Consider the following 27796-nt stretch of genomic DNA (forward strand, 5'->3'; position numbering starts at 1 on the left):
GTTAGCGAGACCAAGTCTCAAAAAAACCATGCTGGATGTGGAGGTGCGTGCTTACAATCACAACTACGCAGGAGGCATAAGAAGGAAGATGGCAGTCAGGCTGCCACAGGCAAAACTGACTCTATCTGAAAAATAAACCAAAAAAAAAAGGCTAAGAGATGGCTGAAGTGATAGAGCAGTTTTTTACTAAGTACAAGGCCCTGAGTTTAAATCCCAGCAGTAAAAAAAATCCTCCAAAACCCCAAAAAACAAACAAAAAAGCCCAAGAATATGCATGTAAAAATTCAATCACTGCCATTAGTTTTTTTTGCCAGTCCTGGGGTTTGAACTCTGCCTGGGAGAGCTGTCCCTGAGCTTCTTTTGCTCTAGCACGCTGCCACTTGAGCCATAGCGCTACTTCCGGCTTTTTGAGTAGTTTATTGGAGATAAGAGTCTCTTGCAATCCCTTGCCAGGGCTGTCTTTGAACCGTAATCCTCAGATCTCAGTTTCTTGAGTAGCTAGGATTACAGGTGTAAGCTACCAGTGCACAGCATTGCCATTACTTTTGAGATAAGAATAGATGAAGTTAAAGTAATATCCTATGACAGAAGTACACAGTGAAGTTGTTTCTGTCCATACATTGGAACAAACAAAATTTCTAAAGATATTTACCAAGATAAAAAAAAAATACAGAGAGGGCTAAGGGTGGGTTACACTCCATCGCAGGTCTAAGGCCCCAGGTTTGAGCTCAAACACTGAAGAACAACGAATATCTACTGTCCTACAGCACTGTCTTGTAGAACTAAGATAACTTGTTATTTTATGGATTCAGAGTAGTATTTTAGTTTTGCATTTCCCCTCCGTCCCCTCTTCCCCCCAGAACTCAGGCCTTAAGTTTGCTTGGCTTTCTTGCCCACAGCTGGTATACTACCATTTGAGCCATGCCTCCAGTCCTGTTTTTGGAAGTGGAATCTTAAGGACTTTCCCATCTAGACTAGCTTCAAATCATAATTCTCTAGCTCTCAGCCTCGTGAGTAGCTAGGATTTATGGGTGTGAGCCACTGGCACCAGGCTGTTTTTTCATTTTTGACTCACTTATATTTGATAGAGACATGTTTGTTTGAAGAGACTAAAAACTTGGAGAAATGAGCAGAAAACTGTATACTCCCTGAGTTTCTAAGGGAAAAAAATGCCAAAACATCATAAGAAAAAGTGGGAATAAGTCAAAGCAGAGTAAGATAGTCTTTATTTAAAATAGAAAAGTATTAGAAATTGTAAATTGTACTATTTCTCTTTGGTACTGTTTCATTATTCTAGAATTCTGACTTTACTCTGAAAATACAGTCAGCTCTGGCTGAGACACAGGTATAGTTAGTTATATCTCTACTTGGTTTAGCTGTATCTGAAGGAAGCAATGTGTAAACAGGAACTGAAAAACTCAGAAAGCCTTAATCATAAAATCCATGCCAACTGAGTTTTACTTTTATTAAATAATCCATCCCTTAGCCACAAAACAGTTTTTAAATAAAAGAACCTATGTGAAGGAGACTTGGCACTGGTGGCTTATACCTGTAATAGTTAGCAGATTGAGATCTGAAAATACAGTTCAAAGCTAGCTAGGGCAGGAAAATCCATAAGGCTCTCCAACTAACCACCAAAAAGCCAAAAGTGGAGCTGTGGCTCAAGTGGTAACTCACTAGTCTTGGGTACAAAAGCTCAGGGATAGTGCCCAGGACTGACACACACACAAAAAAAAAAACAGATATCTAGTCAGGTACTGGTGGCTCATGCCTATACTCTTAGCTACTCAGGAGGCTGAAAAAAGCGTAACAGTTCAAAGCTAGCCCAGGCAGGAAAGGCTGTGAGACTCTTACCTTCAATTAATCACCAGTAAACCAGAAGTGTCTCTGTGGCTCAAAACAGTAGAGCACTAGCTTTGAGCACAAAAGCTCAGAGACAGGGCAAGGCTGAGTTTAAGCCCCAAGACCAAGGGTGGGAAAAAAAACCAACAAAAAAAAGATATCTAAAATGGTCTATTTTCTCCACCCAACAAAAAAATTTTCTTTCAAAAGATAATCCAAATGTTGTTTCCTATTTGTGTTTAGGAAATGATTATGTAAGTAATATAAAAACTATCATGTGACGATATTTTTTTTTTTTTTGTCGGTGATGGGGCTTGAACTCTGGGCCTGGGCGCTGTCCCTCAGCTCTTCAGCTCAAGGCGAGCACTCTACCACTTGAGCTACAGCGCCACTTCCGGTTTTGTGGTGGTTTATTGGAGATAGGAGTCTCACAGTCTTTCCTGCCCGGGCTGGCTTTGAACTGTGATCCTCAGATCTCAGCCTCCTGAGTAGCTAGGATTAGAGACGTGAGCCACCAGCGCCCGGCTCATGTGACGATATTTTTAAAAAAAGAACAGAACAATGTAGCAATCTAAGACCCAATCTTTAGAAACCTCATCTTCTGGACTAGCGATGTAGGTACTTGCCTAACATGCACAAGCCCCTAAGTTTGATTCCTAGCAATGCTAAATAAACAAACCAATCTCACTTTTGTCTGTGGATATATCATAGAAGCAAAATAAGCATTTTAACTTTATCTATAATAACTCTGAAGAGACATAACTTATACTAGCTTTCTTTCTCAGTTTTAGTTTATATAAGAACCACCTAAGGAGCTTTGAGGAAAAAAAAAAGAGGAGGGCTAGAATCCACTATCAGACTGATTTAACTGAAAACATTGCTTTAGTATTTTGTTATCTACAGTGATAAAAAACACATCAGATTCATCATTGAAAGCAATTACTGTCACAATAAATGTTAATCAAATTCACTTAAGAACTATAGGAAAAAAATATAAAGAAAATATATTTTTAAATAAATGATGGAGCTGGGAAGGTGGCTCAGTGGTAGAGCGCTTGCCTTGCATGCATGAGGCCCTGGGTTCGATTCCCCAGCACCACATAAGCAAAAAGAAAAAAAGCCGGAAGCGGCGCTGTGGCTCAAGTGGTAGAGCACTAGCCTTGAGCTGAAGAGCTGAAGAGCTGAGGGACAGCACCCAGGCCCAGAGTTCAGGCTCCACAACCGGACCCAAAAAAAAAAAAATTTAAATGAAGGGCTGGGAAGGTAGCTCAGTGGTAGAGTGCTTGTCTTGCATGCATGAGGCCCTGGGTTTGATTCCCCAGCACCACATAAGCAAAAAGAAAAAAAGCTGGAAGTGGCACTGTGGCTCAAGTGGTAGAGCGCTAGCCTTGAGCTGAAGAGCTGAAGAACAGCGCCCAGGCCCAGAGTTCAGGCCCCATGACCGGACCCCCCCCTCCCCCCCCCCCAAAAAAAATTTTTAATGAAGAATGATTATGTGGCTCAGGTAGTAGAGTACCTATACTTATATAAACACTAGGCCCTGAGTTCAAACCCCAGGACCACCAGAAGAAAAAAATACCTGAAAATGGAAAAAAAATTAACTACAATTTTATAGTTATCACAAATAATCTTCCTTCTATAATTAAACTGTACTCTTAAAAGTTTTTAAAAATTATCTTCCAGGGGCTGGGAAGGTGACTCAGTAGTACAGTGATTGCCTTGCATTCATGAGGCCCTGGGTTCGATTCCTCAGCATCACATAAGCAGAAAAAGCCAGAAGTGGTGCTGTGGCTCAGGTAAAGTACTAGCCTTGTGCTGAAGAGCTGAGGGACAGTGCCCAGGCACAGAGTTCAGGCCCCATCACCAACAAAAAACAAAAATAAAAATAATAAATAAAAAGTATCTTCCCTCTTTTGTCACTTATCTTTATTACCTTTTTGGGGGACTGAGGGGTACCAATACTAAGACTTGAACTCATATACAAGGGAGCTCTCTCTTAGCTTTTTCACTCAAACCTGGCATTCTATAAGTTGAGCCATGCCTCCATTTAATCTTACCTCTTTAAGTTTATTCCGAATTAAGTTTGCCGTTGTATTCAAGGAGTCATCCTGCAAATCCACTTTAGGTATGTCTGGTAATTTAGGTCCAATTATAACCTCATTACTGCTTGTGCTTGTTTCAAGCAAAGTTCCAAGTTTACGGTCATCTTCTCTTCTTCTTTTCCGTTCCTGTAGTTGTGTTGTTCTAGGCATAAATCTGTCAACTGCCTCTGATGAAATAAGGTCTTTTTGTGCATTCAAGCAAGGTACTGGATTCTTAAAAGTGTTTAATGGCACTTTCTGTGAAGAGTTAGTATGATTACAATGCTTCACAGTTTCATTATGGTTACTATCATCCTTGTAGGAATTTGATGGTCTGTCCATGTGCTCCCCAGATGAACAGGTACATTTTGAGGCAAAATAACATAAAGGCAATTCACAAGAATAAGGAAGACAAGTAGTTGAGTTCCCAGAAGTCTTCAAAGAAGCTGCACCAAATCCAGATCTATCTGAGTGGCAGTCTAATCTAAAATCTTTGTGCTTACGTTCTGGAATCACTTTCCTCTTTGACTTGTAATAGTCTTTGTATTTAAAAGTCGAAGGAAAGGGAAACAAATGGGTCATGAGTTGTTGTCATCATTAAGAATCATATAATTTTTAAAAACCTTAAAAGGTTAACAAATTTTACTCCAAAATTTTTATTTTTTAAAATTATCTTTAATTAGCTGTATAAAGTATTTGCCATTTAACAAAGCAATTTATGAGCACAATATATCTTGATCAATGTTACTTACCCCTTTCAACAATGCATTAATATGGTTAAGTGCTTTTAAAAGGATACAAAGGGACACTGTGCCCACTATCACTTTTCCCTTGCTCCCATCATTACAAGTTCACTCTTCTTTATTTGTGTATTTTACTCCTCCCATGAATCCCTCTTTGTATCCTCACTCTAAAATTAACCATTGCATTTTCTCTGAATCTTTTCGTTTTCTACTTAACGATAGATCTTAAGAGAATTTTCTATGTCCTAATGTAGAAAGCTTTTTTTTTTTGGGGGGGGGGGTCCGGTCATGGGGCCTGAACTCTGGGCCTGGGTGCTGTCCCTCAGCTCTTCAGCTCAAGGCTAGCACTCTACCACTTGAGCCATAGCGCCACTTCCAGCTGTTTTCTTTTTGCTTATGTGGTGCTGAGGAATCGAACCCAGGGCCTCATGCATGCAAAGCAAGCACTCTACCACTGAGCCACCTTCCCAGCCCTAGAAAGCTTCTATTTTTATAGCTTGCGAATACACTACTACAAGAATAGATCATGTCACTTAATTTGTGTTTTAGTTATTAAAGTTGTATTGGTGAAATGGCTCAAGTAATAGAGTACCTACTCAACAAGAATGAGATCTAGAGTTCAAAACCAAGCACCACCAATAGGGTAAAAAAAAAAAAAAAGGGAAAAGATTAAAGCAAACAATATTGTATTGGACCCGTATTTTAGAGCCTATACATGACTCCTGCCTATTCTCTCCTTCCAAAATTAACCATAATACCAGAGTGAGGTGTAGGAAGTGTGGCAAGCATGAAATTGACTATGTGATACTTACTAACTGTTGGGGTTAATATTTGGGAGGTACATTTTAAAGTCTACCTTTGTAAATTCTGTATATATTTCTAAAGTGAGATTATATGTAATGGAAATGCTAGAATTTTGCAGGTGAAAAGCAGCTCAAATGAAGTATCCAGGACCAATCAAGCCACAGTTTAAAAAGCAATATCATGCTGTCATTAAAGATGAAGCAGTATTCAAATCTAATTTGGAGGGGAGGGGCATGATGAAAAGGTCTAAGGTGAAAGGGAAAGAGAATGAAGGTAATGCTAGGCTTCTACAAAGGTAGGTTTTAATCCCTGCTTTATTTTAGTAAAATACAATATAGACACGCAAGTCTTCCTGCTGGCTGCTTTTAGGTCAAACACTCAATTCCTTGGCATGGGAAACAAGGCCCTTATGATTCACTTCTTGCCTACTTTTTAATCTTATCTTTCACTAAAACCTTTGTGTTTTGATTAATCACGCATGATGCTTGTTTGGCCCTCTTGCTATTTCAACACTGCCTGGGTTGTGATGTTAATTAATTGGTAACTTGCCTGACTCACTTTCCTATCTCTTCCATCCCCAGAAGTAGAGAACCTTCTGGGTAATAATTACTAAAATTCAATCACTTCTGATATCCTATAGAAAATCTTCTATGAACTAATATCTCTCCCTGTCCACTTTAGTTTAAAATACAATGCTGCACAAAACTTGTGGCTTAGTTACTAACGTGATAATTACTTGCTTCTCCTCCCACTAGACCAACTCCAACATGGCACACCTAGCGGACTACCTGACACATGGGAAGTATTAATAGTAGGCGTTCCATACCTTTAGTTTTAGTAGCTCTTGTTATATAAGCCTGCCTTTCTTCTAATTTCTTTCTAGTTTCTTCAACTGTCTCAAATTCTGGAGCATAGCATACATGAAGCAATCCACCAAAGAAACTTTGTTCATCCATTTTTTTCTTGGCTATCCTAAACGGAAATATATGTTAACATGGTTCATTAATATAGAGTTACTTAGAATTAAAGCTTACCTCGTATATACTACATTGATACATGGAGAAAAGTCCAGGTTTATACATATATACATATATATATATATATATTTAGTACACTTATAATACATACAAATATTATGTAGGTATGTATGCATATATTTTCCCCAAATTCATAGTGTATTTATATGTATCATACACACTCATAGTGGACTGAGAATTAAGATGTTTTGTTTGTCGATGACATTGGCTTACTGATCTCTTTCCTCTCCTGTTAAGTTTTTGAGTGAAGCCATTCATACATATACCATTTCCTTTCAACTAACTTGGAGCTCAGCTGGTTAGCCTGAGGCAGAAACCTTGCTCAAGATGTAGAGTTTTTCTTTGTATTAAGTCACATGGGTTTTGTGTTTGTCAAATGAGTTAGTTTATACTCGATTTAGCTTTTTCAGTAGGGCTCACAAAAAAAACCAAATGCTTACTGAATTTTATACCTTGCCCCAGGTAATGTCATGTGTTTAACATCTCACAACAGTTCTGTGACAAAACAGAAACACATTATACAATCTGGCTAGTTTATATACACATTTATGGAGGTAGGATCCAGACTATATTTAAATAGTCTATTATATTAGGTGCTGTGTGAATTACAAAATCTCTAGAGAATATGCTTTTTTTTTTTTTTTTGGTTGTGGGGCTTGAACTCTGGGCCTGGGCGCTGTCCCCCAACTCTTCAGCTCAAGGCTAGCGCTCTACCACTTGAGCCACAGCTCCACTTCTGGCTTTTTCAGCTTATGTGGTGCTGAGGAATTGAACCCAGGGCCTCATGCATGGGAAGCAAGCACTCTACCACCAAACCACCTTCCCAGCGTTGAGAATATGCTTTTTTTTTTTTTTTTTTTGGCTGGTCGTGGGGCTTGAACTCTGGGCCTGGGCGCTGTCCTTCAGCTCTTCAGCTCAAGGCGAGCACTCTACCACTTGAGCTACAGTGCCACTTCCGGTTTTGTGGTGGTTTATTGGAGATAGGAGTCTCACAGTCTTTCCTGCCCGGGCTGGCTTTGAACTGTGATCCTCAGATCTCAGCCTCCTGAGTAGCTAGGATTACAGGCGTGAGCCACCAGCGCCCGGCAGAATATGCTTTTTTTTAAGAGCAAAATGTGGTTACAAAAATGAGATTACATATTAAGAGCATTATATAACATATTAAGAACTACATATAACCCTATGAAAGCCTTTTTTTTGACAGAGGTGGGGGGGGGGTTCTAGGGCCTGAACTCAGGGCTTGGGTGCTCTCTGAGCTTTTCTGCTCGAGGATAGGGCTCTATAACTTTAAGCTATATATAGATCTACTTCTGGTTTTCTAGTGGTTAATAGAGATAAAAGTCTCACAGACTTTTCTGCCCATGCTGGCTTTGAACTTCGATCCTCTTTTCTCAGCCTCCAATTTTTTAAAGAGTCCATAGCCCAAAGTCATTCGAATTCCAAAAGTCTTTGGAATTGTATGCCTTCCTAATTCCATTTTGCTTACAGTAAAAAATTTTTTCTATATACCACAATGATAGAAAACATGTGTTACACAACAGGGAATACCAAGATGAAATTTAAAGGTACAATTTAATTACAATTAAAGGTACAATTAAATTTAAAGGTACAATTTTTTAAATTACATTCTTTGAGCAAAGGTCCTACTCTACGATCCTCCTCTTGCTCAAATGGCATTCACCTGAAGGAAAGGAGACAACTGTCTTTATCTGCAGAATAAATTCCTATAGAAAAAAAAAGTGGTTACAATTTATTCTACACAGGCCCACTAAATACAGACAGACCCCTGAACTTAAATTTGGCTGGGAAACAAGTTCCATCTGTCAAGCATGATAGAGTAAGGGGATGGTTAATTTCGTGTATTAACTTGTCAAGACTGTGGTACTCACGTTTAGAAAACATGTCTAAATGTGTCTGTGAGGGCATCTTTTAGATGTCATTAACATTAAATCCAGGAGGCTATGAATAAAGTAGGTTGCTAGTTATACCTGAGTGGGAAACTGGGTGTGGTGACAAACCAGCCACCAGCACCTAGCTCCCATGAAATCTTTTGAGGCATTCTATGGGTGCTACTATGGCACCACAGAAAAAATAAAAAAGAAATAAAATTTTTAAATACCAACAGCCAGGAAAAGACAGGCTTTAGACAAGATTAGCAATGAGAAAAGGATTAACATAAAACCAAGTAAAGTCATTGTTTACTTAAGCCTCATTGCAATATTAGGTGTATGACATATAGAAGTGTGGTAAAATTTGGGTTAATTCACATAGAAGCATAAGAACTGAAAGTGCTGTTATCCTCTGAAAGTGCTGTTATTCTCTCTACTCTGAACAGAAGGACTATTCTAAGCCTTTACAACTTCGTACAACATCAAGATACAGGTCTTTTAAATACTAGGCTTAAAAAAAAAGGCTTAACAGGATTAAAAAAAGTTGAAGTTAGTAAGCAATAAAATGGGAAAATTTACTTCAAATCCCATTTTTAATCTACCACACTACACAAGAAAGAAATTTATATTGGTACACACCTGTAATTCCAGCACTGGAGAGGCTGAGACAGAAGGACCAGCCTAGCCCACAATGAGTTCAAAGCCACTCTAGTCTACACAGTTAAGCATGGGAACGATGTAATGGAAATAGTACTCTGGGTAAGGGTAGGCTTTGAAAAGACTGAAGGAAAAGCTGGTTATATGGCTTAGTGGTCTTTACTACTAACTTCATATGCTATGAAGGTGAATCCCTAGCACAGAAAAAAAAAAAAAAAGAAGAAAATACAGGAGATAGGAAGATGAAAAGAACATAGAGCCATATTAAGTTTTGAGTAATTCAGGCATGATCAGGGTTGCAGCCAAAATGATAGTCATATCATTAAAGGAAAAGAGATACTGCTTAACTAACACAGTACCTTGCACTCTGCAAATTCATAAACTTAATAAGATAAACTTCTGTAAAGTCTTCCGCTGGGTATTCATCAAGAGCATTATATTCTTCGATAGCACCATATAGAGCAAATCGCTCAACTAATTCCTTCATGGCTCCCACTGCAGGAACTCCTTGTATTATTAAGTAACGAGATTCCAAATTGATTGTATACACCTAAAAAAGGGAGTGGGGGCTTGTTAAACTTATTTCACATATAAGCCTAAAACAAATCTGCTCTTTCTTTAAAGACACAGGGCTTCAGGGCTTTGTCAACTTGATCTACAACAAGACAAAAAAAAAAAACACCATTTTTAATATGCCATTCTCTGCATAAAGAACATTCCAGCTGGGCGCAAGTAGCTCACGCCTGTAATCCTAGCTATTCAGGAGGCTGAGATATGAGGATCGTGGTTCCAAGGTAGCTCGGGCAGAAAAGTCCCCGTGAGACTCTAATCTCCAATTAACCGCTCAAAAACCGGAAGTGACGCTGAGGCTCAAAGTGGTTGAACGCTAGCCTTGAGCTAAAGAGCTCAGGGACAGCACCAAGGCCCCGAGTTCAAGCCCCACTACCAAAAAAAAATCCAAAACTGTGAGAGTTTCTAAATAAAGCATATACACACCATCCAGGCCAATTAGATAGATAGGTAGGTAGGTAGGTAGGTAGGTAGGTAGGTAGGTAGGTAGGTAGATAGATAGATAGATAGATAAAAATGATCCCCACAAAATTTGGCTGGACATAAGTTGCTGGGCATAATCATACAACGAATACTAAGTGGCTGTCACGTAGCAAATACTAAAACAAAGCTCAGTTCCCACGGAGTGGCTTTCTGGAAGTTAACCAAAGGAGCAGTGATAACCTTTGGTACCAGAGCCTGGGTTTCCCAAGCCGCCCGTCCCGAGAGCGAGCGCTGACAGCAGCCTGGCCGTGTCTTCACTTAGTGAGGCTGGCTAGGAGGACTAGAGCCCAGGCAAAGCGATCGACGGCCGCGAGTGAAGCTGAAATCACTTTACCTTGACAGCGCGAGGTCGTCGGCCCTCCCGATATTTGGCCCGCGTGTCGCACACGGCCCTTTGGACGTGGTGTTCTAACAAACTCCCGAGCTTGCCATCACTCGACGCCATCTTGCCTGTTTTCCTACTCGCGGGGGAGAGAGACTTCCGTTTTCCTGCGCTCCCATTATCCAATAAGAGAGCGAGATGGATCGAGGCGTGCTAGGATTGGCTGGAGGAACTTTTTTTTTTTTTTTTAAGCATCGACCATCGTTTCCGGAGAATGAGACTGTGACGAGGGAGTTACCGCCCCCTGGCGGCAAGGAGGAGAGAACCCGAGCGTGAGCGAACCTCGCTTGTCTCTGCCTTCGCAGGCGAGGAGCGCCGAGGGAGAGGGGGCGGGGCCGATCGATCTTCTCGGGCTCCGACGCCCTCGGCCTGCCCGGCCGGGGTAGGGATCAGACACCGAGGCTGAGTGGGCTGACCGGAGCGGCGCCTGGGGAAGATGTGGGGCGGCGACCGCCTCGCGGGTGCGGGAGCGGGAGCTGACGGGGCGGCGGCGACCGTGGCCTTCACCAACGCTCGCGACTGCTTCCTCCATCTGCCGCGGCGCCTCGTGGCCCAGCTGCACCTGCTGCAGGTAGAGCGCGGGCTGCGGGACCCCGGGCGGCGCCCGGAGTGGGGCCGGCCCCGCCGCGGTCGGACCCGGCCGCCGAGGGGTCCTGGGGACCCGGGTCCGGGCGCGGGGCGGTGTCTGCGCACGCCTACATCGCCCCTGGCCGTGCAGCGATTGCTCTTAGTTAGACTAGACTTCAACCACGCTGGTGCTGTCGCACTCTGCGCTCACTCCAGTTGGAAGAAAGCTCCTGACCACGCGTCCATTTGTTCCTGTGTTTACCGTTCTGAAACTGTTTCCAAGGGCCAGCGTTGGGGTGCCGAGGTTCCCGAGTGTTAGCGGGGACTGGGCCGAGAGCCGCGCCCCGAAGGTGAAGGTACTGGCTGCTGGCCCGCGGGCTGCGGGCGTGCCGGACGCCCGTGCGGTCTCCCGCGGAGCGAACGCGGATCTCCTGCACTGGTGTGGAGCGCCACCCTTCAGGACGCGGTGGCGGAGGCGTCGCACCGCCCCAGTCTCGGGGGGAGATGCAGCCTTGGTAGTGTCATCCCGGAAAATAGTGTCAGGAGTTTGAGTGTGCACACGGCAGGGCCGGGGAGGGGAGGGGGATTAGACTATCTGAAATCTAAATCCTAGATGCATGTTACCAAACCACAGGTTCGTGCAAGAAAGACTTGTTTGCCACGATTTCAAATAGTCTACCTTTCTCCTCTTGAGCTATTTCTCTGTAACTATAGTTATTAATTTTTATTTTTGTCTGCCTTTAAAAATACAGTGAATTCAACAGAATGCTTCAATTCTTGTTATTATTAATTTATTTATTTTTACCAGTGAGCCTTAATCGGCTTTCTTAATGAATGGAGAGAGTCAGTCGCTGTCAAGTTATCAGCTCTGTGAGAGATGCTTTCAAATCCAAACCTAATGAGTCCATACGAATTTAGTGAGTTTATAAGAATGTTTCCTTATGATTATGATAATTATTATAATTAATAATTTCATCCTAGGGTGTAGTTGTTACATTCATCACTGTTTAAGGATTTAGTAGCCTTGCTTTTTGTGTTCAATTTTCAGTCTTCAAGAAATATTTCTAAGAATTAGTTCACAGGTATCTTTCAAATACTCAAATATCTTCAGGCCTAGCACAAATTTCCTATTTTTTCTAAGCTTGTATCAGTAGAAAAGGCCCATACCACACCATTATCAAAGTGATACATAAGAAATATTATTACCAAGAAAATAAAATTACCCATAATCCCAGAACCTAGAGATAACTAATATTAAAATTTTATATCAACTCTTCCAGATTTGTTTCTTTCTCTCATGCACACACACACACACACACACACACACACACATACACAATTTTGTATCTTACTGCTTGTTAAAAGGTCATTATCGGGGCTGGGAAGGTGGCTCAGTGGTAGAGTGCTTGCCTTGCATGCCTGAGGCCCTGGGTTTGATTCCTCAGCACCACATGAGCAAAAAGAAAAAAGCCGGAAGTGGTGCTGTGGCTCAAGTGGTAGAGCGCTAGCCTTGAGCTGAAGAGCTGAGGGACAGCGCCCAAGCCCAGAGTTCAGGCCCCATGACCGGAACAAAAAAAAAAGGTCATTATCAGTTTATTATTATTCTAGTATAAACTTGCCATAGTTTGTTCACTATGACTGGCCATTTGGATTATACTCAAGTTTCAGACATTAAAAGTGATATTGTGCTGGGTGCTCCTGGCTCATGCCTGTAATCCTAACTACTATGAGGCTGAAATCTGAAAATCCAAGTTCAAAGCCAGTATACGCAGACAAATCCCTGAGACACTTATGTCCAGTTAGCTAGCAAAAAACCAGTAGTGGAGGTATGTCTCAACTGGTAACACACCAGGCTTGATCAGAAAAAATTAAGTAACAGAACTGAGTTGAATTCATGCTCCAGTACCAGCACAAGACACACACACACACACACACACACACACACACACACACACACACACACACACACAGATGAGAAAAGAGAAAAGAAAGAATAGAAAAAGAATATACTGCAGATATCTTCTGGGGTGGTTTTTGGTTTGGTTTCGTTTGCTTCTTTGAATCATTAGTATACACACACACACATATGCAGCTGAAAAGCTATGTATGTTAATTCAGCTACCTGTTGTCATTTTTAATTCTGAAATAGTTGAATTGATTTAGCATCACTAGTGTTGGCTGATGAAAATGGTTATAGCCTTTTAAATACGATGATAAATATAGGTAACAGTTATGAGCTCTCTTTTTTAAAAAAAAAGTAGATTACAATAATAGTTCACCTGAATCCATCATACCATATGAAAACTTTCAAATCTTTTTCCCATTCTTTGTATGAATAGAATCAAGCTATCGAAGTAACCTGGGGTCACCAGCCTGCATTCTTGAGCTGGGTGGAAGGCAGGCATTTTAATGATCAAGGTGAAAATGTGGCTGAAATTAACAGACAAGTTGGTCAGAAACTTGGACTCTCACACGGGGAGCAGGTAAGTACAAAATGATAGCAGAAACTTTCTTTTAATGTCTCATAAGAGCAATGGAACAAATATTAAAGTTTATAGCCAATTTCAATATCATAGGCTTAGTGTTTTGTTTTTTTAAGTATACTCTTGGAACCAGCTGTGATATTGAAATCAGCTATACTTTGTTAGCTATTATCTTGCTGTTTGCTATGTTTTCTACTTGATTTTATTTCTTATTTTACTGCTGAATTTTCATGAGATTATTTATCCTTTATGAATTGTTTTCTTTTCTTTTTTTTTTTTTTTTTATCTGTTGTGGGGCTTGAACTCTGGGCCCGGGTGCTGTCCCTCAGCTCTTCAGCTCAAGGCGAGCGCTCTACCACTTGAGCCACAGCGCCACTTCTGGTTTTCTGGTGGTTTATTGGAGATAGGAGTCTCACAGTCTCTCCTGCCCGGGCTGGCTTTGAACCGCGATCCTCAGATCTCAGCCTCCTGAGTAGCTAGGATTACAGGCGTGAGCCACCAGCGCCCGGCGAATTGTTTTATTTTCTATTATTAACCTGTATTTTATTTGCTTCTGATATTCTATGTTTGTCAATTTATTCATCTTAAATACGTTTAAACTGTGGGACTAATACATTCATTGTAAATACTTTAGGTTAGAAGTTTTCAAAAAATGTATTTTTCCCTTTTAATAAATATTTGCTGTTTGTTGGAATTTTCCTGGACTTTGAGGATTTAAAGAATGCAGTCTTAGCCGGGCGCTGGTGGCTCATGCCTGTAATCCTAGCTACTCAGGAGACTGAGATCTGAGGATCGCGGTTCAAAGCCAGCCCGGGCAGGAAAGACCGTGAGACTCTTATCTCCAATAAACCACCAGAAAACCGGAAGTGGCGCTGTAGCTCAAGTGGTAGAGCGCTCGCCTTGAGCTGAAGAGCTGAGGGACAGCGCCGAGGCCCAGAGTTCAAGCCCCACGACTGACAAAAAAAAAAAAAAAAAGAATGCAGTCTTACTTTTTTTTTTTTTTGCCATTTCTACCCCATAAAATATATCAAGATACCTTTCTTTGGTGTCATCAAGTTCCAAGAGCCCCACAAAAACCAAAGTCTGTGGATGTGCATATGCCTTATGTAAGATTGCATAAAACTATACACCTTCTGCTGTATACTTTAGATTATCTCTAGATTACTTATAAAACCCAATTCATTGCCAATACTATGTAAACAGTTATACTATGTAGGAAATAATGACAAGAAAATTCTGCGTATGTTAAGGGCAGACACACTTTTTTCCCTCAGATTCTTTCTATCCACAGTTGAATCGACAGAGGAACATGTATACAAAGACTTGACTATATTACAAATGTTATGAGAACATCTCTCAGTGTAAATGTGATCTTTTATTGTAGCAGTGCCACTGAGACACTGTCTCCCAGTGATGCATTGATGGGGACAGAAAGTGGACTAGCTTGCCTAGGAATCCTGGTGTCTTGTTTCTTTGGAGCTGCTTTTGTGCTTCCTCAGAATCGTCAGTTTAAGTAGAATGTAGGAGAGGGATTGAAGGAAAATTCATGGGGCACTTGAAAGTAATTCTATTCCAGTCCACAAAAGCAGAGAAGAAAGGGTGGTTGCCTAGAACATCTAACACTTGGTGGTTTAATTCCCTAAATCTACTGATATGAATGTCAAGGAGGAAAGAAAATAAGATGGTGTTCTTCAGCTTCATTAAGGCACTATAGCATTTCATATATCTGTGTATTAGAGTAAGTAGGTATTTGCTCTTCTTTTTTTTTTTTTTTTCTGTGAAGGATTGTACTTTGAAATAATTGTCTCTGATCTCTTATTTTGGAATAGTTTCCTAGTAGTACCATGATGAACCTAGTTTTGGTTTTTGGGTTGTTTTTTTTTTTTTTTTTTTGGGCCAGTCCTTGGGCTTGAACTCAGGGCCTGAACACTGTCTCTGTGCTTCTTTTGCTTAAGGATAATGCTCTACCTCTTGAGCCACAAGTGCCACTTCCAGCTTTTTCTGTTTATGTGGTACTGAGAAATCGAACCCAGGGCTTCATGCATGCTAGGCAATCACTCTACCACTGAGCCATCCACATTCCCTGAACCTAGTTTTAAAACATTTGCAAAACACTTTTAGAAATTACATTATTTTATAAATAATATTAGTTCAAGACATGACTTAACATCTTCTTTTCCTTCCTTCTTTCTCTTTCTTTTTTCCTTCCGTTTTCTCTTTTCCCTTCCTCCTTCCCTCCCTCCCTCCCTCCCTCCCTTCCTTCCTCTTTCTCTATTTCTCTTTCTTTCCTTTCTTCTTTCTTTCTTTCTTTCTTTCTCTCTCTCCCTCCCTCCCTCCCTCCCTTCCTTCTTTCCTCCTTCCTTCCTTCCTTTTCTGTCTCTTTTTTTTTTCTTTCTCTCTCTCTCCCCTTTCCTTCTTTTCTTTTCTTTTTTTTCTTTTCATGAAGGATCTTGCCCAGTCTGGCACTGAACTCCCTTCCTTCCTTTCTTCCTCCTTCCTTCCTTCCTTTTCTGTCTCTTTTTTTTTCTTTCTCTCTCTCTCCCCTTTCCTTCTTTTCTTTTCTCTTCTTTTTTTTTTCTTTTCATGAAGGATCTTGCCCAGTCTGGCACTGAACTCATAATCCTTCTGCCTTGGCCTCCATAGTAGCTGGAATGACAGGCACATGACACAGTATATGGTTCTTATATTTCTTTTTCTAATGATTATTTGTATTTACTTTTGGAAAAAAATGTTATGCTAGGATATATCTTTATTCCATAATTTCTTGTGAAATGTTTTTCCTAAAATATTGGGTACATCAAAGCCTAGCTAAGAATAAGTACTTAATAAATATTTGTCACATGGAGTACTGTAGATATACTCACAGAGACACTTAAAGAAACAACTTCTTTTCTAGGGATACAGTAGTCTTTTAATATCATTTTAACTTTGGAATTTTTTTCAGGTGTTTCTCAAGCCATGTTCTCATGTGGTATCTTGCCAGCAAGTTGAGGTGGAACCCCTCTCAGCAGATGACTGGGAGATACTGGTAAAAAAAAAAAAAAAAGCTAAAGACTATCTCATTTTAAAATTAAGCTACTTAAAAATGTCAGTGGCTTTAGATTTTTCTGAACTTCATTATAAATTCTGAGTTGAATTATAAGAACAAGTTGATAGAGATCTAATGTATAATGTCAGTTCTACAGATAAGAAATTGTATTAAAGTTGGAATTCATTCTGAGTAAGTTTTAAGTACTTATTTATCCCCTTTAAAGAATGAGTAACTGCGAGATGATGGGTTTGTTTGTATTCTTAACTGTGCTAATATTTTGGCTATATGTATTTCATATACATATGCATCATTCTGTATTCCTTAAATATACACAATATGATTTAAAATAAAGGAAGAATGAACTGAGATTTCCATACTAGACTTGGGATGGACAAATGTGAAATGAGCTCTCTTTTCCTTTGGTTCTAGGAGCTGCATGCCACTTCCCTTGAACAGCATCTTCTAGATCAAATTCGAATTGTTTTTCCAAAGGCCATTTTTCCTATTTGGGTTGATCAACAAACATACATATTTATCCAGATTGGTAGGTGTGATTGTACTATTTGCCATTGCACTCTGCACTCTAGCGTGGCATGAGCAACGCAGAGGTGAACACGTACTAATGAGCTCTATTTTCTATATAGTTTCACTGATGCCAACTGCCCCTTATGGGAGGCTGGAAACTGACACTGAACTCCTTATTCAGCCAAAGGCCCGCCAAGCCAAAGGAAGTACATCGTCAAAAGCAGATGACACACATAGGAAATTTCATAATTATGGGAAAGACCAAAAAGGAATGACAAAAGAACTTCACGCCAGTCATCTTCATTCAAACACAAGAATCATTGAATCTAATGAAATAAATTCCACAGTTTCCAGTGACTCATCATCGATATCAAGTTTGTGGACTATGATAGGAAGCATCTTTTCTTTTGGATCTGAGAAGAAACCAGAGACATTTTGGGGTTCAACTGAAATCAGTGCTTTCAAAAGTATGCAGTCCCAGACTGTTCCTCTAGATAATACTTTCAGAGTATGCAGAGCTCAACCTCCCAGTGTATGTAACACATCAGCAACTTCGGTGTTCGACAAACACTGTGCCATTCACGTATTTCCATGGGACCAGGAATATTTTGATATGGAACCCAGTTTTACTGTGACCTATGGAAAGCTAATTAAAGTACTTTCTCCAAAGCAAAAGCAAAGTAAAGCAAAGCAGAATGTTCTGTCACCTAAAAGAGAAAAGTATGTATCAGAGCTGCTAGATCAAAAACAGATTAGCTCAGATCATAGTCATGAAGCTGATACATTCTGTGTGCTAAAGGTTATATGGAATGGACTTGAAGAATTGAGAAATGCCATAAAATACACCAAAAACATAGAACCTCTCCATCTTGGGAAAGTCTGGGTTAGTATAGAGTTTTATAATTTGGGCAAAAACTTATAATAATTAAGTTTCCCTAAATTTTGAATTAGAAAAATATATATATATGTATATTCAATGCAGTAATAAACTGTGTTCAAAGTCTGGTGGTGGTGAAGGAAAGGATGCATTTATCCTGAGAACACTTTATTTGCATAAAGATTGTACAGTATGCTTTCTAATCAAGGATAGTTAGATTGATACAGTCTTACAAAGGACATTATTTGCCTAAACTTATATAGCTAGCAAATGGTACAACTAGGATTCAAACCCAGACATACTGCTCTAGGTTTATGGCCAACATAGAGTGCTCTTACAAAGCCTTGCAACTTTAATGCCTGCAGAATATCTGTTCCCAACTTCTAGAAAGCAAAGACTATGTCAGGAAGATGTCTAGTTTAGGGAAAGAACCATGGCATAAGACACTCTTGTTGCTACCTGTGATGACAACTGTATTAAAATGATGTAGAAAATGCTTAGGAAATTGAACAGGCCCATTTATTGGAACTTAATTTTATATTACTATCAAGTGATAAAGGAGAAAAAAACTGTTAGAAGGGGAAAAACAGTAGGAAAGGGAAGTTGTCTCCTTTGTAGATTTCTTTTACTTCCACGGTTTTTGTTTTGTATTGTTTTGTTTTGTTGTACTAGTACTAGGGCTTAAACTCAGAGCCTTACACTGTTGCTTGGCTTTTTTGCTTAAGGCTGGGATTCTATCACGTGAGCCACACTTCTACTTCTGGCTTTTTGGTGGTTAATTGGAAATTGGTCTCATGGATGAATTTTTCTGTGTGGGCCGATTTCAAATGTTGAGCCTTACATCTCAGCCTCCTGAGTAGTTAGGATTACAGGTGTGAGCCACCAGTGCCCAACTCTACTTCCATAGTTTTAAGTATGGCCTTTATACAAGTAACAGAATATTTTTACCTATTTGGCCTATATCATTTTCTAAAACCCCAGACTGATATTTTCACTGGTTCTTAGCTGTTTCAAATGAAGACTGCTCAAATATTTGCAATTAACATCTAATTTAAGTGTTATTTTATCATGACTTAAAATATATTGTGTAGAGTCAATACTTCCTCTTAAGCCTAAAAAATACAGGGGGAAATTGGAAAGTCTGTGGTATAACAACACTTGTACCTCTATCTGGTTATACTATTGATAGTCTAAATGTTTTTATTCCTTTGAAATTCCTATGCTGGAACCATACCCCTAAGCGACAGTACTAGGAAGTGAAACCTATGGGAGCTGATTAGGTCGTGACAGGGAAAGTCCTCATGAGTGGGACCAGTGCCCTTAGAAAGAGATCCAAAGGAACTCCCTTAACCTTAACATCATAAGAACGAGAAGGAGAGTATCCTTTCATAAAGGACTATGGAGAGAACCCTTCCCAGCAACCAAAGCTGCCAGCACCCTGATCTTAGTCTTCCTAGTCCCCAAAATGCAAAAAAATAATCTTCGTTCTTTATTATCTGCACAGTTGATATTATTTTGTTAGAGCAGCCCAAGCAGACTAAGACAACTATGAATCATGTATTGGCTTCTATAATTTCACCTGAATTCATAGACATTGACGTTAATATGTATGCTATGATGTAGTTTTCATTAAGTTTGAGCATTTATGGGTTTATTTATACATTTATTTTTAAATTTCAGATTCCAGATGACCTGAGAAAGAGTCTAAATATAGAAATGCATGCAGTAGTCAGAATAACTCCGGTGGACATTGCTCCTGAAATTCCAAGATCTCTAAAATTACAACCTAGAGAGAACTTAGTGAGTTACATATGCTCCAGAATTTCTACTTGCTAAGTAATAAGAATGTTCTACTTTTGACTAAAAGAACAGAGAAGTGTTTTCTTTATATTGTGTTGAAAGATATGGAACATGCACTATTCCATTATTTAGCTGTTTTTAAGTGTACCACTCAGTGATGTTAATTACATTCGTAGTGTTGTGCAACCACCATCAGTGTTTTAAAAATTTCTATCAATGTAAACAAAAACTTTGTACCCACTGAGCATTGACTCCATCTCTTCTCCATCATGTCTGCATTCTGGGAAGCAGAAGGAAAGGCACAAGGCAAAAGCCTTCTCCTTGCAGTTTCTTTACCTTTGATTGTATACTATTGGCATACTATTGTATGTTATTGTATACTATTGTATGCTATTGGCCACATACATACTTTTAAGGTGAGAATAGAGATGTTTGCTTTCCTTTCCTGGTAACAGGGAGGCATGAGAGAATGGGGTTAGAGTAGTGATTGAGTCAAATTATTTTATTTGTGTCACTGAGTATAGACAAAGAACATTTACACCTTCTCCACTTACATAAATGTTTCTTCAGACTATACTATATTCATCACACTAACTGTAATGTCAACCTCACGTTTATTTGTAGCACATGAATGACACTGTTTGGCTTGGTAATATTTACTTTTGGTTTAGGACAGGTATTAAAGCAGGGATATTAAAGTTAAGCCATTTATTAGGACAACTGATTATGGTTCTTTTTTTTTTCCCTCCTGGAAGCCTGAAGATGTAAGTGAAGACGATGTAAAAACTGTGTTCTCTTCCTGGGTTCAGCAGTCTGCTACCACCATGCTTCCTTTGATAATATCAGAGGAACAATTTATTAAGCTGGAAATTAAAGATGGTGGGTAAATACTTTTTAAATTATTTTTATAAGATGTGTGTAACATTTTTAATAGTTTTTCCAACCTATGTTATATTTCACTATTCACATGAATAGTGAAATATAGTAATCAAACAGATTTTTACATATTGAAAAATGCCTTTTACGTTTCATATTTAGAATCTTCAATTATTTCATCTCAAATCCAATACTAACTTTCCATTTATTACTTTGTTTTTAATAGGGTTGAAAGTGTTTTATCTGAGTATAGTTCATTCTTGGGGAAAAGAGAAGATAAAAGAAAAAGAAAAAAATATTTTTCTGTTGAGTACCAATCTGCTGCAGAAGATCTCAGTACAAGTAATTGCTTTCTGTTGAATATTTAGTAAAACAGTGTTTGTTACATGTGATTGAGTAAAGTATGAATTTCCTTGTAAAAACTTGCATCCCAAAATATACTAGAAACCCAAATGATAAGAGTAAGGAATAACTTGATTTAAAATATTTTATTCTACAATCTCTTTAAGGTGGCTATATGCATTTGTTGATTTATCCTAAATTTAAAAATCAATTCAGCATAATTAAGTGCCAAGAAAAGACTCAGTGTTAACTGAAAAATAAATCATGATTCAAAATTTTAATTTTTTTATCTAATATTTTTAAAACAAATGAAAACATGGGTTTAGAGATTTGGTTTTAAAAATTCACATTTTGCCTGCAGTTTTGTTACTATTTTCACAATTTTTAAATTTTCAACTCCTCACAAGTATTACATTCCTTCTTTTTACCAGAAGTACTTAAAAATTGGCATTTAAAAATATTATGCTTAAGCCGGGCGCTGGTGGCTCACGCCTGTAATCCTAGCTACTCAGGAGGTTGAGATCTGAGGATCGCGGTTCAAAGCCAGCCCGGGCAGGAAAGACCGTGAGACTTCTATCTCCAATAAACCACCAGAAAACCGGAAGTGGCGCTGTAGCTCAAGTGGTAGAGCGCTCGCCTTGAGCTGAAGAGCTGAGGGACAGCGCCCAGGCCCAGAGTTCAAGCCCCACGACAGACCAAAAAAAAAAAAATATTATGCTTTAGTTGGGGCTGGGAAGGTGGCTTAGTTGGGGCTGGGAAGGTGGCTCAGTGGTAGAGTGCTTGCCTTGCATGCCTGAGGCCCTGGGTTCGATTCCTCAGCACCACATAAGCAAAAAGAAAAAATATATATATATTATGCTTTAGTGAATATCTTTAATAGTCACCTTTAAAGAATTGAAGATGCACTAACCATTTAAAATGTCAGTTGTAGCGGCACTGTGGCTCAAGTGGTAGAGCACTAGCCTTGAGCTGAAGAGCTGAGGGACAGTGCCCAGGCCCAGAGTTCAGGCCCCAGGAACAAACAAAAACAAAAACAAAAAAATGTCAGTTGTTTGGAACTAGAAATTTTTTTTTTTTTTTTTTTTAAATAGAATTGAGGGACTATCATCCAGAGAAGATATAAATGTAGAGTTGTGAAAAGATTAAATATGACACAAATCAAAACTGCAAGTAAATATCTATAAAGTGTATTAAGGAGATTACATTCTCCCTGCTAACTGACCATAAATATTTATTAGTAGTTTTTGTTGTCATGGGTAGCTAGCTAGTGATCTTGCATGCATAATTTATCTATTCTCTATGGTGTAACAGAATCAGCCATTCACTTTTCTGAGACCCAAGAAACGGGCAAAAGACATAACTTTGAAATGTAAAACTAATTTTTCCTTGCTACTATAGGTCCTTCTAGATCCTATGGTAAAAGAAGAAAACAGTGAGGAAATTGACTTTATTCTTCCTTTTTTAAAGCTGAACGCTTTGGGGTAAGAAGTTATGCCCAAACTAGCATGTTTGGCGACATTTTGACATTAACTCTGGCAAGATTTCTATGTGTAAATTTTATAGTGAATATGAATGTCAATGAATGAGCTTACTAATGCTAAAGTGGATATTTTTTTCAAGGATTGTCTCTGCCTTTAACATGAAGATTAGAAATTTGCCTTGTCCTTGTAAATAAAAGAAGTGTTACTAGAAATTTTAGATTGAGAATGATTTATGAGAAAAAAGCAACTCGATACCACCTGGATCAAACATGCCTGAAGAAAACAACACCTCTTAGATACAAATGTATTTTGAAAGTTAAACTTTAAAAAATCACTCGAATATTTAAAAATATTTCAAATTAAGTTATTCCTTTACTGTCTTATTTCATAATTGGGAATATTTGTGTTTTCTCAACTTTTTAAACAATTCTTAAAAGACGTTTCTCTTAATTTTATTATTTCTTATACAGTAAGAGAATCATGTAAACATTACCCTTTAGAATACTTCACAGTGATTCTTAGTAGATGTAGTGATTTAGTACTGTTCTATAATCTACATTTTAGCAAAAGAATTAAGCCAATAAAAATAAAGAAGCCCAAAATACAAATGTTTAAATGCAACATAATATATATTAATAGAGAATAAAATCTCTTCAGATTTTAATTTCAGAAATTTATTATTTCTATTATTTATGGTAGTGGTTACGAAGTAGCTTAAAGTTCATGTTTGTGTAACCTACAGATTGAATTTCATTGGTGATATTTAAGAAGAAATAAGTCTTATCCTAAGCACTTCAAAAGCACTCATTTTCAGATCTATTGATTATAAAAATTAAAAATTATTTGAGAAAAGGGAGTCATTACATACTTTAAGACAGACCTGTTAAATAATCCTATTAGGAAATTGCACATGTTCAAAAGTCAAAAAACAAAAACAAAAAACTATAATGGTTAGCATTCATTATGCTATAATGTAACATTCATTAGTGTACTTTCTCTCAAGTAAAGGAAGAGTTCTAAAACTTTACTTTCTTTCAATCCTTAAGTAAAGTGGAAAGGAAAGTTTTAGCTAGGTTTCACCTAGTACTTCAGTCTTTTGTCACATACCAATTTATGTATTTTGCAGAGGAGTGAATTCCATAGGCATATCCTCTATGGAGCATATTACCCATAGCCTCCTGGGACGCCCTTTTTCTCGGCAGCTGATGTCCCTTCTTGCGGGACTTAGGAATGGAGCCCTTCTACTCACTGGAGGAAAGGTAGATGATTAAATGTGCTCTTTTTCACTAATTCATAACTTCAAATTTCCTCTCTTGAATTTTGCTAATCTATGATGTGTTAATTATGAGATAGAGCAAGCAATTATTCATTAATATTTTTGTATATAATTAGATATTGGGAAAGTAATGATGAACAAGACTGATGTTTCCTTGTTCTTTTTCTGTCAGTTGATATGATTTTATGATTTTTAGTTTTGCGATTTTTGATAGGGTGTTAACAGGATTGATTGAACCAACCTTGATTTCCTATAATAAATTTCACTTAATTGTGATATGTTGTTCTTTATATGTTGCTAAGTTCTTCTGCTAGTGTTCTGTTAAGGACTTATTTTTGGATGTTTGTTTTGATTTTTTTTTTTTTTTTTTTTACTAGTGCCAGAGTTTGAACTAAGGGCTTCACATTTGCTTGGCCTGCTGGGTTGGATGGCACTATACCACTTGAACCATGGCTCAATCGCTGCTTCTTGCTGATTATTTTTTTTTTTTTGTCGGTCATGGAGCTTGAACTCTGGGCCTGGGTACTGTCCCTGCGCTCTTCAGCTCAAGGCGAGCGCTCTACTGCTTGAGCCACAGTGCCACTTCCAGTTTTTTAGTGTTTTATTGGAGATAAGAGTCTCACAGACTTTCCTGCATGGGCTGATTTGAACAAACCGAGATCCTCAGATCTCAGCCTCCTGAGTAGCTAGGATTACACATGTGAGCCACCAGCACCCAGCCTGATTATTTTTTGAAGTTAGACTTTCTTAGGCTTTTCTGCCCATGCTGGCTTCAAACTGAGGTTCCCCAAAGCTCACTCTTCCTTAGTTAGGATTAACGTGTAAGCTACTGCTCCTGGCAAACCTCTTCTTTTTTTGCTTCTTTTTGTTGTTGTTGTTGTGTTGGTGGTGGTGATGGTGATTAATTAGAGAGTCTTGTACAAATATTTCTGCTCAGGCTGGCTTCAAACTGAGAACCTCTGATCTCAGCCTCTTGAATAGCTAATTATAGGCATAAGCCACTGGGACCTGAGCCCACGCACCCCTCCCCCCCATTTTTTTTTTTAAAGGCAACACTCCATTTTGATCTCAGGGTCTTGTTCATGGCAGGCACACTACCCCTTGAGCCACACCTTAGCCTTGAAATTTTTTTTTTCATTAAAATTTACAAGAGATATTCTTCATTTTATTTTAATTTTTTACTGTTTTTTTTTTTTTTTTTTTGTCTGGACTTACTATCAGGTAGTATTGGCCTTATAAAGTAAGTTGGAAATGTTTCCTGCTCTTCTTTTTTTGGGGGGAAAAGATTATATAAAATAGGTGTACATTCTTCTTTAAATATTTATTAAGTCTAGTAGAACTATCCAGGCCTGGAGATTTATTATTAGCTTTTTAGTGGCAAATCCCATTTCTTCAATGGTTATAAGACTATTTAGGTAATTTTATTTCTCTTGAAAATATTTAATAGTTTTTAAAGATTTAGCCCGATTCTACAGTATCAAATATACTAATACAAAGTTCTTTTTCTCTTATTATCCTTTAATCGTGCATGATCTGTTTTGTTAAACTGTTCTTAATTTGTATCTTCTTTTAAATCTTTGATGGTCTTACTCAAGCTTTCTAACCTTATAAAGGGGCTTACTGACTTATTCTTTGGCAATGCCATCTTGTTTCCAAGGTACAAAGACAACAGGGTGGTCTTTGGCTTTTAAACTTAAAACCTTAAGTTTCTTCATTCTTATTCATATTTGCTTTATTTTTATTAACTTTTTTATTCTACCCCTTTTTAAAATTTTTATTAAAAATATAGCATCAGGTTAGGTGTGGTGGCTCATGCCTGTAATCCCAGCACTCAAGAGGCAGAGACGGGAATGGCAAATCTGAGGCCCATCCTATTTTACATTGTGAGACTCTTTCTCAAAATTAAAAGAAAAAAAGTAATTGTGAAGTTACTATATCTTACTGACTTAGGTACCGGCCATCCATAGTCACTTCGGAGTATTATGGTTAACATAAGGAGCAAGCAGAAGGCCTGATTTTGAGTTCCAGCTGTCAAGTAGTTACTGGTGGTGGCCATTATAGAATATCATCTGTGTTCATAGGAGTAATCTCACATAAGGAAGATAATATATGTAAAAGAGCCTTATAAATTGAAAGTGCTATATAAATGAATCAGGAGAAAAGGCTTTCTGATCCGTGAGACTGATACCTTATTACAAGAATCTTTACAACCAATTTTTTAGATAATGTGTTTATGAAGTTCTGTAAACTATTGTAATGGAAGTCCTTATCTATTGAGTGCCTCTGAAACTTCAGACTTCTTCTATCAAGCTTGGCTGTTTTTCTGGAGTATAGTAATCAGAAAAAAAATATTAGGATTGACACACAACTGTTGGAGATAGACAAATGACAATTTGAAAATAGTAGATTGAAACTGATGGTAAGAGAACTATGAAACTTACCAGATTTGACTTTTCTAGAGAGCACTGTAGCAATTCCACACAAAACATTAAGTATATATAATACTTAGCAGTTCATTACATTTCCAGGAATTTATTCTAAGGATATAATCTTATATGTGTGGAGGTTTATTTTGACATTATAATAGCTAGAAATTGGAAGAGAAGCAGCATAAATATACATGAGAAGGGACTAAGTCATTATTTTCTAGGGAAGTGGAAAGTCATCTTTAGCCAAAGCAATCTGTAAAGAAGCAAGTGACATACTGGATGCCCACGTGGAGATAGTTGACTGTAAAGCTTTGGGAGGTAAGAATGTGCTAATCCTCTACACACACAATCCTTTTCTGGTAGAAAGGAATGTCATCAATGCTATTAGACAATAGGTATAATATCATCTAATTTTTAACTTTTTTTGTATATCATTTAGCTGTTCAAAATTCTTAGAAATTTTAAGACTTTGTAATTTTTGGAATCAAATTTTGGAAACTCTATATTTGATGGCAGCTTATTTGTTCCTAACCAAACCTCTTTGTAGACTATATTCCTGGAAATACCAATTTACAGCACCATGAGAAAATTAGTATTTAAAGGAGACTCTAGTGGATCTAAATGATGTCTAATGTGCTGTGTGTTCTAGTTGAGTGTGACTCAAGGGAGGGGCAGTGGGTGTAGGTTCTCAGCAATGAGGAGAATTTTGTATACCCTATAACCTTCTGTGCTTATCTATTCAGTGAAAATAACAGGTTGGAAAAGTTTTAGTTTAGACAATTCCAGTTTCTCCACCTTATACTTCTGTAGCCAAATTATATCTATTTATCTGTCTATCTGTCTATCTATGCCAGTCCTGGGGCTTGAAACTCAGTGCCTGGGTTCTGTTCCTGAGCTCAAGGCTAGCTCTCTACCACATAAGTTACTACTGTACTTCTGGCTTTTTGTTTTTGGTAATTTATTGGGGATAAGAGTCTCACATACTTTCCTGCCTGAGCTGGCTTCGAACTACCATCCTCAGCTCTTAGCCTCCTGAGTTGTTATCATTAGAGGTGGGAACCACTGGCACCCAGTCAGCCCTATCTTTGAGTTCTGCTTGAAGCCTCATGAGAAAAATTTTATTTTTCTTTTGAGAAAAATTTTAATTTAGAACTGAGTAACAGGAAATGTTTACATCAGTACATGATTTTCTCTATTTTTTGTTCTTTAAAAATTAAAAATTTGGGCTAGGAAGGTGGCTCAGTAGTAGAGCGCTTGCCTTGCATGCATGAGGCCCTGGGTTCAATTCCTCAGCACCACATAAGCAAAAAGAAAAAAGCCGGAAGTGGTGCTGCGGCTCAAGTGGTAGAGCGCTAGCCTTGAGCTGAAGAGCTGAGGGACAGCGCCCAGGCCCAGAGTTCAGGCCCCACAACTGGACCCCCCCCCAAAAAAATTAAAAATTTGGGGCTGGGAATGTGGCTCAGTGGTAGAGTGCTTGCCCAACATGCATGAAGCCCCAGGTTTAATTCCTCAGTACAACATAAACAGAAAAGGCTGGAAGTAGTGCTGTGGCTCAAGTGGTAAATGTTAACCTTGAGCAAAAGAAGTTTAGGGACAGTGCCCAAGCCCTGAGGTCAAGCCC

At 38.6% G+C, this 27796-nt stretch overlaps 2 protein-coding genes across 9 annotated transcripts in view; one reads left to right on the forward strand and one right to left on the reverse strand.

Annotated features, from left to right (window-relative positions):
* The window catches only part of Rbm48 (RNA binding motif protein 48), a 25555-nt gene extending 14985 nt beyond the window's left edge, over positions 1-10570 (reverse strand). For 6 of the 7 annotated variants that reach the window (XM_042684536.1, XM_042684537.1, XM_042684538.1 and 3 more), the window contains exons 1-4: positions 10441-10570; positions 9413-9603; positions 6297-6442; positions 3900-4462 (exon numbers count right to left, since the gene is read on the reverse strand). In XM_042684536.1, coding sequence (XP_042540470.1) covers positions 3900-4462; positions 6297-6442; positions 9413-9603; positions 10441-10551 — 1011 coding nt within the window. In that variant the 5' untranslated portion in view covers positions 10552-10570. The remainder of the gene's footprint in view (positions 1-3899; positions 4463-6296; positions 6443-9412; positions 9604-10440) is intronic. The other variant, XM_042684540.1, reaches the window with a different exon arrangement.
* Positions 10571-10820: 250 nt separating this feature from the next.
* Positions 10821-27796, forward strand: part of Pex1 (peroxisomal biogenesis factor 1) — a 38061-nt gene continuing 21085 nt past the window's right edge. For both annotated transcript variants that reach the window (XM_042684711.1, XM_042684712.1), the window contains exons 1-11: positions 10821-11059; positions 13395-13538; positions 16483-16566; positions 16999-17113; positions 17214-17977; positions 19652-19771; positions 20527-20650; positions 20874-20989; positions 22388-22470; positions 23597-23729; positions 26397-26493. In XM_042684711.1, the coding sequence (XP_042540645.1) occupies positions 10925-11059; positions 13395-13538; positions 16483-16566; positions 16999-17113; positions 17214-17977; positions 19652-19771; positions 20527-20650; positions 20874-20989; positions 22388-22470; positions 23597-23729; positions 26397-26493 (1915 nt within the window). In that variant the 5' untranslated portion in view covers positions 10821-10924. The remainder of the gene's footprint in view (positions 11060-13394; positions 13539-16482; positions 16567-16998; positions 17114-17213; positions 17978-19651; positions 19772-20526; positions 20651-20873; positions 20990-22387; positions 22471-23596; positions 23730-26396; positions 26494-27796) is intronic.

The sequence above is a fragment of the Dipodomys spectabilis genome, unplaced genomic scaffold (assembly GCF_019054845.1).
Source record: "Dipodomys spectabilis isolate Male_0828 unplaced genomic scaffold, ASM1905484v1 ptg000089l, whole genome shotgun sequence".
NCBI lineage: Eukaryota > Metazoa > Chordata > Mammalia > Rodentia > Heteromyidae > Dipodomys > Dipodomys spectabilis.